The 12,509-nt window shown below is 42.4% G+C and overlaps 1 protein-coding gene across 1 annotated transcript in view; it reads left to right on the forward strand.

The window, feature by feature from the left end:
* Positions 1–12,509, forward strand: part of FAM159A (family with sequence similarity 159 member A) — a 58,750-nt gene that overhangs the window by 11,736 nt on the left and 34,505 nt on the right. The window contains exons 2-3 of the mRNA XM_018552475.1: positions 4,477–4,613; positions 11,996–11,998. Of these exons, the coding sequence (XP_018407977.1) occupies positions 4,477–4,613; positions 11,996–11,998 (140 nt within the window). The remainder of the gene's footprint in view (positions 1–4,476; positions 4,614–11,995; positions 11,999–12,509) is intronic.

The following is a 12,509-nucleotide window of genomic DNA, read 5'->3' on the forward strand; positions in this document are numbered from 1 at the left end:
CCCCCCACTATAATGCATTGCTGGCACTTGTAGTCCTACATAGTTGGTGCAATTCTGCATTGCTGTATAATCATCATACAGGTATGCAAAATACCACAAGCTATGCGGGACTACAAGTCTCAGCAAAGCATTATAATAAAAGTGAGCACTATCTCACAAGCACCCCCCCCAACTCACACTTCCCCGCTTCCCCTGCTACACTAATTATTATAATTCACATGAATTTACTTACCTTTAAAACAGCAGCACAATTCATAAGGCGGAGAAATGCTGTAGTGTAGAATGAGTGAACCTTTTGAGCGGATCTCAATCAGTATCATGGAGAAGGCACGAGGAGCTGAAGAACTCTATCGTTCCTGATCTATCGAGAGCCAGATTCAAAGATGCAAAGGAGCGAAAGAACCAAATAATTCCTGAGTCGATCTGTCTCTTGGGCTCACAGATCCATCTCTCACAGATGTGATTGGTTGCAGGGGTGGGCTGGGCAGGGCTGGCAGAAGCCTGGCTCTCACTCTAGGAACATATTACAAGAGCCGATTACACTCTTGTCTCACTCTCTGCTTCTACATTCCATCCACAGAGCACTGACCAGAAGAACCGCTGCTCATTTTTACTGAGCCACCGCTCTTTCATTCTTCTGAGGGAGCCGCTCAATAGATCCGGATCGCTCATGAGCTACCCATCTCTAAGATGGAGCTTTCTACTTGAGCACCTGGTGAGCAGATCCGCAGACAAGGCAGACAAGACTTGATGCTGCTCTATGAGAATATAAATGTATTTTATTTTTATTACATATTTTCTCTAATTAAGAACAAGGTGGGTAATAAAATATACATTGGGGGACATTTATAAAGCAATTAAAAACAGAGCAACAATTAATAAGTGATCAGATTCCAGTTTAAATCTGTTGCATTGCTACTCTATAGCTGCATAGGGGAGATTTATAAATCAAGGTGTAACCTTACAGTAAATCTGCATCATAATACGTCTTACTGCTCCCGTTTAGCACTGCCTTGCTGTGTGACAGTATTGATAATTGTCCCCCTGTGACTTGTGGAGAACAACAAAGATTTTGAAATGTCTTTGACTTTGTCTTTGAACAAAAAAATAGCAAATTATATATTTTTGTACAGTTGAGGGTACAGGATGCTACAAAGTTGATAATGAGCCAAAAATAGATCAGCTCATGGTACTTAACAGGTTTTAGTTTAGAGGAAGAATTATCAGGAATTTTAAGGAGTATAGTAGAAAAGACAGAAGAAGGGAAGAAAAAGAGGGCAGTAGAGAGAGGAATAAGGAAAAAAAGAAGGAGGTGGAAGACAAGAAGCAGAGAAAAGAAAACAGGGCATGTTCTGTTTTAGATGTCACTATATGCAAAAGAAATTACCTCTGGAGACCCAGTCTGTATGGACAGTATGGCAACTTGCTGATTTGAAAAACCCCACAGGCAGTTGGTTCAACTCTTAGAGAAGACACCGAAGTAGAATCTAGTATAGTTTTACTTCAGCTTGGGTCATTACAAGGATGTTTTCTTTTATAAAATGAAAATGGGGAGAATTTATAAAAACTGGAGCAGGCAGAAATAAATGCCCCCCCACCCCCCCTATTGTCTTTTGTTACTGTGCTCAGTAGTTAAAATGTATTTTAGTGACATAATTGTGAATTATTGCATGTTAATGTTTTGCATTCTAATTAACAATCCAGCAGGAGGAGCCCTTGGCACCTCCTCACATGTATTCTTGGACTTTTCTTATCTGCCTTGCTTTTCTGCCAGGGGTCTGTGAAGCTGGGCATGCACTAGTAGATTTTGCATAGATCTCTCATGTGAAAACTCCCATCTAACATTCGATAATGCCATCATAGACTTGCCAACAGTAATTTCAAATTGAAATTTGGAATGAAAGGTACTTCTCAAACAAAAACCACATTTACTGAGCTTAAGACTCTTGAATACTCCTCTGCACTCTGCCAAGCAAACTGAGAACAGGGAGTTCCCAATCTGCTCTATAACCAGCCACAGCCAGCTAGGACTTTACATTTGAACCCGGAAGTGCTCTAGAGCAGAACTTTTCAGTGTTCAGGCATTGCAAAGAAGAATCAGAGGAAGTTCCCCATACTGTGACTACTCCCCATCCTGACACGTTTTGGATATACCGGGCTCAGAGGAGTTCCAGGCGATCACAGGAAACATGTCACAACTTTGTAGATTGTAAGATTTTATGAGCAAGGTCCTTTAATCCTTTTGTATGGCATTGTATTGTAAATCTACTGTCTCCTCATATGTTGTAAAGTGCTGTGTAAACTGTGGTGCTATTTAAATCCTGTATAATAATAATAATAATAATAATAATGATGATAATAATGTCACTATTGATTGACAGCTTCCTCTGACTTTCAGTTAGAAAGAGAGAAGCTAAATGCTAACATCTGATGCTGTTCTTTCTCAGAATCCTTTGAATGATGAAGCATAGCTGTATCCTGCATTTAATTTATATAAAAAACATTTTTTTTTTAAATAGATAAAAAAAGTTAAAACATATAAAACTTAAGTAAAACTTGCCCATATCTGCTATAGTTTCCACTCCGGTACTCCTTTCTGCTCCTTTATTAAATTGTGCATCTACAACTGCTGGTTCGTAGAACTAATAAACTATTATTATATGGAACCATTGTTTTGCAACTTGCATACAGCTTTTTTGAGTTTTTCAGTGCAAAATATGCTAACCAAGCCTAATTGTGTAAAAGCCAAGCCAGGCAGGAAGACATTCTGAGGTAAATTTTTTTCCTGTGCCACTGACCTACCTTCCACAACTGGTTTTTAGATATTTTAGATAAATTTGCTGGGCCATGATATACGCTAGAGCAGTCTTTCTCTACCTTTTGCTTTACTACAAACGATAGTAAATTTGTCACCATAGACTCAAATCTGCGAGCTGAAACACGCGACTTAATGTACACATGTCAGATGCGCACACAAACGCGCAAAAGACACTCAAAAGCGCTAGGTGAAAACGTGCATAAATACCACAAAAACTCTGATGTCTAGGTGTGAATGTGGACTAAAAATAAATAAATGAAAGTATAATAAAAATAAGGGTTAGAAAAGAAGCATAAACTGTGAAAGTGCCCCCTCACATTGGTGGTGGTGGAAAAATGTCCTATTATGTTGGTGGTCAGTGGAAAATGCCCTCTTTCATAAGTGGTCGGTCACGTGCTTGTTTATACTGGTGGCCAGTGTAGTACTCTCTTACACTGGTGGTCAGTGTAGCTCCTCTGGTGGTAGTCACTGGGGAATAGCCCCTTTTATATTGTTAGTCAGTGGGAGAATTGCCCATTAGTGATTACGGGAAAGAATGGAAGAATGCTCTTTCTATTCTATTCTGATCAGTAGTAACCATGTTACTTACAATGATGGTCAGTGGGAAGAATGCTCCTTACATTGGTGATCAGGGGAAAAATGCACCTTGCATTGGTCATTATTGGGAAGTGGTCAGTGGTAAAAATGCTCCTTACATCAATAGTCAATAGAAAGAATGCTCCTAACATTGATGATTAGTGGGAAGAATGTTCCTTACATTGGTGGACAGTCTAAAGAATGTATCTTACATTGGTGGTCAGTGTGAAGCAAGCTCCTTACAATGTTGGTCAGTGGTAAAAAAAAAGCTCCTTACATTAGTGGCCAGTGGAAAGAGTTCTCCTTACATTGGTGGTCAATGGGAAGAAGGTCCCCCTTACAGATAACATAAAAGATCATTGGTCTCAGTGGTAACTTATTTTTAGAAACATGTTTTGCTCATTCTGCTCAGGGAACCCAAAGCAACTTCAGGAGGAAACCTAATGTTTCATGGAACCATGGAACATTGGCTGAGAATGGCTGCTCTAGATATAGTTTTGACATTACCTGTGGATACTTACCACTGGAGCCTACCAAAGATATAAGAAGCCAGCAGGTGATTCAGCAGAATCAACCTATAGCTGACTTTGGAGTGGACTGACCTGTTAAAACAAGGGGTTAATGACACGTCATAACTTCCATGAAGTATACAAACCCCCCCCCAACAAACACACATTATAGGGGGAGTCCCACACTAATCAGTAATAAAAAAATGAAACATCTCCACACAGGGAACCCAGCCCAAAACACCTCATTAATAGGGGTCCAGGGGGTCCATGTCTGTTCATGATGGAGTTTGGAAAATCTGTCCATGGTGATTTTACTAATGGCTCTGTACTGTATAGTAATGACTCTGTCTGAAGAAAGTGACTAACTAAGACTGGGGTCAAAGAAAGCCCCAGTGGGTAACTGAACCCTTTCAAAGTTCAATTCACCATGAGGCCACAAAAAAATATAAGTGGCAAGCATGAGGTTTATCTTACAAACCACTATATAAAATGGAGTTATGAATTTTGAGTGGATGGAAAACCGTTCATTAAATAGACTGCTAGTCACGCAATGTGTGCTTTTTGTCTCCGCAGCGTGGGAGCACTGGTGGGGTTATCCATAGCTGCTGTCGTCCTGTTGGCATTTATCATCACTGTTTGTGTCCTCTGCTATCTGTTCATCAGCAACAAGCCGCACAACAAGCTGGACACGGGGCTGAGCCTACAGACAGGTGAGATGGGATTGATTCCACCTCTGGGAGATGAGCTTCCTTTATGCTATATCTCTGCTCGGGTAGAGAAAGGGGACGTATGCAAGAGTCATGGAGAATTGTATTTGCCAATAAGAGGACATGCACTGAATAGGCAAGAAGGCGCCACTTGGCCATCAATACTCACAAAGAGGCTTCATACTAAAAGTTAAAGTGTATGTTAACCCAAAAGCTACAAATGTACTGTATATATTGCTGGAAATGCACCCCTTTAATCCGGAGAGCATAATGTTTAACTGTTTAAAATGTTATTGCTGCCACTTCCTTTTCAGGTTGAGAACATCACCAATGCTTGGTAAGGCGGGGGGCCTTACCAAGCATTTGTGATGTTGTCACCCTGATGTTTGTGCTCCTGTTGTGTGGCCTTTTGGAGGAGTAGGGGGTTTGGGATGTGGTGTGATGCCCATCGTTCTAGACAGCTTTCATTGAGGCCGTGAAAAAGCAGCTACGTGACCGAAATCTAAAGCACAAAAAAGCTATTTATAATGTGTTTTTGACAAGAGCATTTCATTTTGCTCATAATGGGTTTATATTTGCTGTAAAGCCAAACTCCAAGCAGATATAAAAACAATAGCAAATGCAGTTTTTTTTTTACTGAAACATTGTTTAATGTATATTTAAATGCAACTGGGAAAAGGAGGTGCAGTACGCTGAGCAAATCTGTGCTGACAACAAAGAACACACTGACAGCAAGGGAAGGCTGAGGGATCACAGTATCTTTTTCACTGTCCAATCACAGGCTGGATGACCAAGCTGCATTATTTTAATGCAGCAGTTATAAATCAGGTCACCAGCCTGGTTTGTCATGACTGCCAGGCCACGCAAATCTCAGCAATAGTTGGACATGCGTACAAATCTTTAAGAGTATATTTAGCTGTTTTCCTAGGTTTCAGTTTTGAGCTCACTCAACGGCAATATACTGTTCTAATTTTGTTGGCTTTCTCTAAGATAAATTAAATACTGGCTTATTAGAAAGTTTTCACATTGTGCTGCTACAATAATTTTATAAAAATGACACATTCCATAGTTATAGTTAATATTCACATTAATGTGAAATGAGAATCACACAGTTTATTTTCCTTAAGCCATTTGCTCATTGAAATTGTATAGCTGATTATTATACTGACATCTTGTGGTAGTTTTGGGTAATTGCACCATATTTTTCTGTGTTCCCTCCCATCTATGATGTATTTCCCCTTTCTTTATGTGACTAGTTGTTTCTAGTGTCATGGCTGACAGTAACATGACTACATGTTAATCTGCATTGCATGCTTGGAAACATTACTATCTCCGACCTTCATCTGCTGTACCCTGTTGTCTGCTGTAACCCTACTGCATTCAAATAAAGCACCTTCGTGGATGAAAAGGTATTTGGTGGGTTCAGCTATCTGATAAGGATTGTCCGCAGTGATTATATCTGCTTATACAGTCCAGGCATAGCGGTCTCAGCAAGGGATAAATCGCTAATACAGCAATCGGAGTCAGAATACACATACTACAGCAGCAAGATCTGCTCTTTGGAGTCCTGAGGCTTTGACTCCCTACACTAGCTATGCAAGCATATACAAATTTATTGTAATGATTACATAAAAGTATTTTTTTTTTCTGTTATTTGTACATACCTGTTGATCCTTTCTTAATAATAAAAAAAGGGCAGGCTGGCACCACAACTGTATAATTTAATCAATACATATAAGGAGAGGCAGACAAGGCATGTCAGACTTTATTGGGACCCAAAACCTAAATTCTATTTAAAAATTGAAGTTATGTTTTGGATGCCATTAAAGTCCAACATGCCTTGTCTGCCTGTTCTTCTATGTATCTGACAGTTTAGGCCACACCTTTTTTCCTCTTCTTCAGGCCACTCTGATGATGTCACATGATGATGCACCTCTAGGAGGTGCGTCATTGACACCCAAGGATGGATTTTGGGGATAAAGCTAAAAAAATGGAGTTCTGTTTAACCCCTTCGTGACTGACGACGTACAGTGTACGTCGCCAGCATCGGGGCTGACCTTCTAACATTGTTCAACTAGGGCAAAGTGACAGATTCTCATGAAAGTACAACCCCCTCCACCTGTTGATACTCATCTATTCCATCGGAAAGCCATTGGAGCCTGTGTTTCTGAGTATGGGACACTTTGACCTGGTCCTCTTATTCCCAGGATACAGTGCTCAGGCCAACCATCAGCCCCTGTGTAAGCTTGGACACCATCCAACAGAATGCTTACTCTGGATTATAACCCCTGACAATGACTGACCAACAAAGCAGCACAGCAAGTGATGAACATAAGTAAGAAATTGTTCATTCAAAAGAGTCTAGTTTTAAAAAATCTCAACATTTGAAAGTCATTTCATAGACAATGTGGAATCTTGCCATTCTGCAGATCTAACGTGTTTAATAAGTCAAGATGACACATGCAGTTAAATTTCAATTAACAGCTCAAAATGGGCGAGATAATGAATATAAACTGCAATTAAAAAAAAATCTAATGTCTCTTAACTCAGATGTATTAGCGTTATGAAGTCAATTAGAGAGCTAAGCTGTTTACATAAGGCAGTTTGGCCAGCTGCCACAGGTTTTCACCGCTGGAGAAACCATTAATGAGCACAAGTGTCAATTTAACATTGCAGTCAAAATAAGCCGTGACAAAGTGTTCCAAAGTGACAAGGCGCAAACAAATGTCATTTTTATTAATCCATTATAAAGGCGGAAGAGGAAGTGACCTATTTCTGTGCCTCTTTTCTCCTTATTGTAATTATAAGAAATTTCCAAGGCAGAGAGCTGTTCCAGTGCTTCATTCCAGATCCTGACAATAACTTGGTGTTCCGTTCTGCCCTACTAAAGCTGAGAGGCCAAACTAATGGTCTTGGGGACACGTGAAGCCCTCTTTGTGCTGCCTCTGCAGTTCATACCTGCATGAAATAATATTGATTTCTAGTAGTTTTTATTGATTTATAACACTTAATTTTCTTTCCTTATTTCAGCAGGAAGGTAGATAGACAAGCTTCCTTGCCAAAGTTCTGCTGGCTGGTATTGGGATTAAAAAGATAAGGAAAAATAAGTAAAGGAAATATGTAATTAGGATTCTACATTTCCTCCAACATAAACCTAGTCTAAGATAAATATGTAGGCTGCCATTGCTGACCTCTCCTTCTGGAGGCAAAGTTCCAATCCAATTGTACAAAGTCCAAAGAAAGCACCAAACAAAAGTGTTGAAAAATATTCAGAGGGCAACAGAAAATTCGATTTTTTTATAATCGTTACATGCATCCTTTAAAAAATATATATGTAGTGCACACCCCCGAAGGAGCCGCCAGAATAACCCTGGTCATCACTAGTTGTCTAGGGGTTTTGGTCTTCAGCTGCCCCATTAGCATTTAACCGTCCTCTTCTAGTTCCTACAAAGCTGATATCCACTCCAGAAGTATAATGCTGAAGAACATTTATTAACATCTTCACACTGGGAGAGAGGGTATAGGGATCCTAGACATCCAAGAAGTACAGACATAGGCTCCAGACTCACCAGTCCAACTCAGTAATTCAGTGTAGATCCATTTGTAGCATAATTGAATAGGTATTTGAGTAGCAGATGAGCAGGGATGAACACAGATCCTTAATAGGATAATCACCAGACTTGCTCCTGAGGTGCACTATGTTCCGGGTACCTCCAGCAGCCATCAGCTTTCTTGGTTCTCCTTCTCTGACAACAGCACCGGCCTCATCCAATACTTGAGGCCAAGCAAAACACTTCCTGCACTCCAACATCCCCACCCCCAGGCCTAGCCTGGGGTAGCAGGCTGGACAGTACTCTAGCCTAGACTAATCCATGGCTGGTCCCGAACTGAGCACATGGCAATTCCCTCCAGTATCTGTACCCTATCCCAGCATGCAACACTGGTTTAGAGAATCCCAGTGATTGGCTGGTAAACTGTACATACACTTACAGTGCCCCTCATTTAATGATCACACTACAGCAGAGTCACACTCCACCCAGGTAGGTGCAATCAATGCCAGGACACCTGGAACTAACCAGATAAATACCAACTATAATCCAACCAGGCTGCACACAGCCCTGGCAATCACTAAATTTCTATTAGCCACCTCACAAAAGGTGATGGGAGCTACACATATAAAGAACTCCAATGCTCCAATGCAACAGGCAGATTTCTACTGGTTTATTTAGTGGCATGACATTGAGTGTATGGACGTTCTCTCTGATCCAAACATGGTCCATGCTGTCTTTGGAGAAGAAAGATATTGTAGTCTTCATGAGTAGTGATGAACTTGTTTGTGTTTGATGTGTGGGTTCGTTCAGTGAACGGGCCTGAATATGGTCGGAAAGGTAAACCTAGCCTTTAAAATAGTTTATTGTGAAGTCTTACAATAAAATACATTTTTGTGTCCTCGAAAATCCAGCAGCATGAGTTATTTGATGTTTTTGTTTATATAAGCTACAAAACCAAAAATCGTTCAGCATCCCCACATGGCCCAGCATTTCTCTGTTATAATCCTACAACAGATGAACTTTGATCAAGGCTTTAACTTCTGATATCATGTTGCTTGTATACAGGAGAGAGCCAACTTACTCTCGGCAGCTGTACTTTGTTAAGTTAATATCTTCCCTAAATGCATCTGTTTTGGGAATCACGGCATCTTGTTTAGTCTGCATGCAAATGCAATCAGTGTCTTGGAGCTCAGCGGCTTGTGCACACTGCAGAGTTCAACTTATCACATCTCTTGCCTATTTAAAAATAAAAAATAAACCTATAGACAAGGTAAAGTAAAACTAGGTTTGAGAATACAAGAACAACAGACACCTTATTTATTTTTATAAATAAATCCTGAACTTTGGGCAATCAGCTACAAAACAAGCTGACTTACATATACAGGAACTGTGTTACCCACCAAGTGATTTGTAAACTGGTGCAGTCAGTCTTATGGTCTAGATCAGTGATGGCGAACCTTTTTGAACCCGAGTGCCCAAACTGTGACGCAAAATCAATTTATTTATCTCAAAGTGCCAGCGCTGAAAATAAGTTTGGTATTGCTCAGGTTTAAGAAACGTTCAACATCACTGCCTTACGGCCTTGTACGGCTCTCAGGGGGGACCCGAACGTCCCAGATCGCCTCTGTAGTTGGGCCGGTCACAATCAGGCAGCAGCGGTGACCTCTTAACAGGCAGATTAGACGGCTGCTTGCGGGGGCCTCCCGGGGTCCTAGCGAGGAGGAAGCAGCCGTCTAACCTACCTGTTCATTGGCCGCCGCCACTGCCTAATTGTGAATGGCCCGGATCGCATACCAAGGCGATCCGGGTCAGTCGGATCTATTTCAATTGGTGGTCCCTGAACGCAGTGGTGTATTCTGGCTTGGGGCTGCTCTAGGCAAGGCAAAACTCGGGTGCCCCCACCCCCACCTCCCCACTAAATTTACCCCACCCCTTCCTGTTCTGCCAGATCTCAGGAGGGCTGTGCAGGATCTGTGGGGGGCTTTGCAGGATCAGCTCCTACCTTACACTGGAAGCCCAGCCTTCACTGCTGCCTCGGCGCCCAATCGTCTCAGCTTCGCCGCTCGACTGGCCTCTACCATCTCCCCCGTCTCCGCCCGCTGTCTCATGCCGCTCCGTCCCCGTCTCCTCACGTCCTCTTTCATCTCCGCCTCCATCTCCCTCTGTCTCCGGCCCTGTCTCATGCCGCTCAGTCCCCCGTCTCCTCCCGTCCTCCATCTCCGCCCCATCTCCCTCTGTCTCCACCCCCTACCGCTCCGTCCCCCTTCTCCTCCATCTCGCTCGCCGATTTCTCCGTCTTTGACAGTAGACATGTCGGCTGCCTTAATGTTTTGAGGCCTGAACGTGGCCTCGCGTGCCAGCAGAAAGGGCCTCGCGTGCCCTCCCTGGCACGCGTGCCATAGGTTCGCCACCACTGGTCTAGATCCTTGGTTCTCAACTGGTGGGTCGTGACCCATAATCAGCGGTTTGCCGCATGCCTTCCACTTTTATAGGTGAGAGGCTCCTCAGCCTTCCCCTAGTGCAGCACTGTCAGTTCTTGCGCCAAACAGCCATTCAAAATATGCTGCCCGGCGCCGAGTGTCAGCTTGAGGTGGGACAGGCTGGGGCTATAGCTGTGAGGGAGCTACATCTATACGTATAGCTCCCTCATGTGTCCTGTAGAGGTGCTCCTCTACAGGGCACACAAGGGAGCTGTAGAAGCAATGCACATATGGATGGAGCTCTGTCACAGCACAGCAGCCCACACTGGACCCCAGGCTGTGGATCAACTCCAGTTCTTGTAAGGTATGGAGACTGGGTGGATCTTTTGAATGGCACCCCAAACGCAACTCCCACCCACAGTTCGATCACCTGCACCAGAACATGCGGTACCACAATGCTCTGCGTTCCATTGCAGTGCGACTTGGGACGGGCCTTAATGACCAAGGAAAAATGGATCCTGAGGTTACACAGGTTGAGAACCACTGGTCTAGATACCCCTGCGAGACAGCACAGCCTGACTCTTGACCAGCAGATCCCTACTGGCTCCTAATGCTGCCCCGTTCTCTTCCATACCATGTCATTTTGTTTGTGGGATTACTGGAGACTGTTAATACAAATTAAAGTAGTATTATCCATTTTTCAATAATGAATGCAGATCAAACAAATATACAGGTAGTTTTCATTTTTTTGAACTACCTGTCCAGTACAAGATCACAAGGGAAGAAGCAGTCTTCAGAGGCCATCCATCTACTTGCTTGGAGAAGGGAGGAGAGGTGGAGACACACACAGCTTAGCAGCACACACAAGGGTGGCTCCATAGACCCCCGCAAGGGAAAGGGGCCACCCTAAAACAGGATATCAGGGCCAGTGTTTAGGGGACCAGCTGATTCTGCAGGAAACTAAAATGTTTAAACATCAAGAAGCAGCATCCATTGTAAGTGATTTAATCAGCATTTTAAATAGCTTAAAACATTTTGACTTTTATGTCACTGGCGTCTGCAATGTATTTTTTATTTTTTTTATTATCTGCCGTGGTGTAAACATACCTGATTGGCATTAGACTTACAGCCCTGGAGAGTTAAGACATTGCTGCGGCCTTCATTTCAATTCATGAAAATACTTTTTATTTGCCAACAAAAAAATACTAAAATTGTTTTATTTACCGTATTTTGTGCTTATTCTACCTCCGATTGTTGTGCTAGTGACTTATCCCTTGCTGAGACCTCTATGCCTGGCCTGTATAAGCAGATTCAATCACTGAGGACAATCATTGTCGGATAGCTGAACTCACCAATACCGTTTCATCCACAAGGGTTGCTTTATTCTGAACATCAGGTTACAGCAGGATAACAGCAGGTAAATGATTGCGGTATTATGCGGTCAAAAGATGATGCTTTCGTAGCGTACTGTGCAGAATACATGTGTCCCTGTTACATGTGGCTTGTTAGCTGTGGCCATGACACAGGAAGTACTGACCAACAAGAAGGGTGAAGCATATACACACAGGAAATGTGTCGTAGATATTAGAGAAAGGAACATGAAAAAATGTGCATTACCACAAAGTGTCACTAGATGGCAGCATGTGAACTAAATATAAAACGTCCATAGGAAAATTATTAAAGGGGTTCTCAACCCTCCTGTTTATTTGCCTATATCTACTGCTATCAAGCAGTAGATATAGGCAAACACTTTATTCTGAACATTAGGTTACAGCAGGATAACAGCAGGTAAATGATTGCGGTATTATGCGGTCAAAAGATGATGCTTTCGTAGCGTACTGTGCAGAATACATGTGTCCCTGTTACATGTGGCTTGTTAGCTGTGGCCATGACACAGGAAGTACTGACCAACAAGAAGGGTGAAGCAT

Source organism: Nanorana parkeri, unplaced genomic scaffold, assembly GCF_000935625.1.
Source record: "Nanorana parkeri isolate BGI_ZX_2015 unplaced genomic scaffold, ASM93562v1 scaffold89, whole genome shotgun sequence".
NCBI classification, from domain to species: domain Eukaryota; kingdom Metazoa; phylum Chordata; class Amphibia; order Anura; family Dicroglossidae; genus Nanorana; species Nanorana parkeri.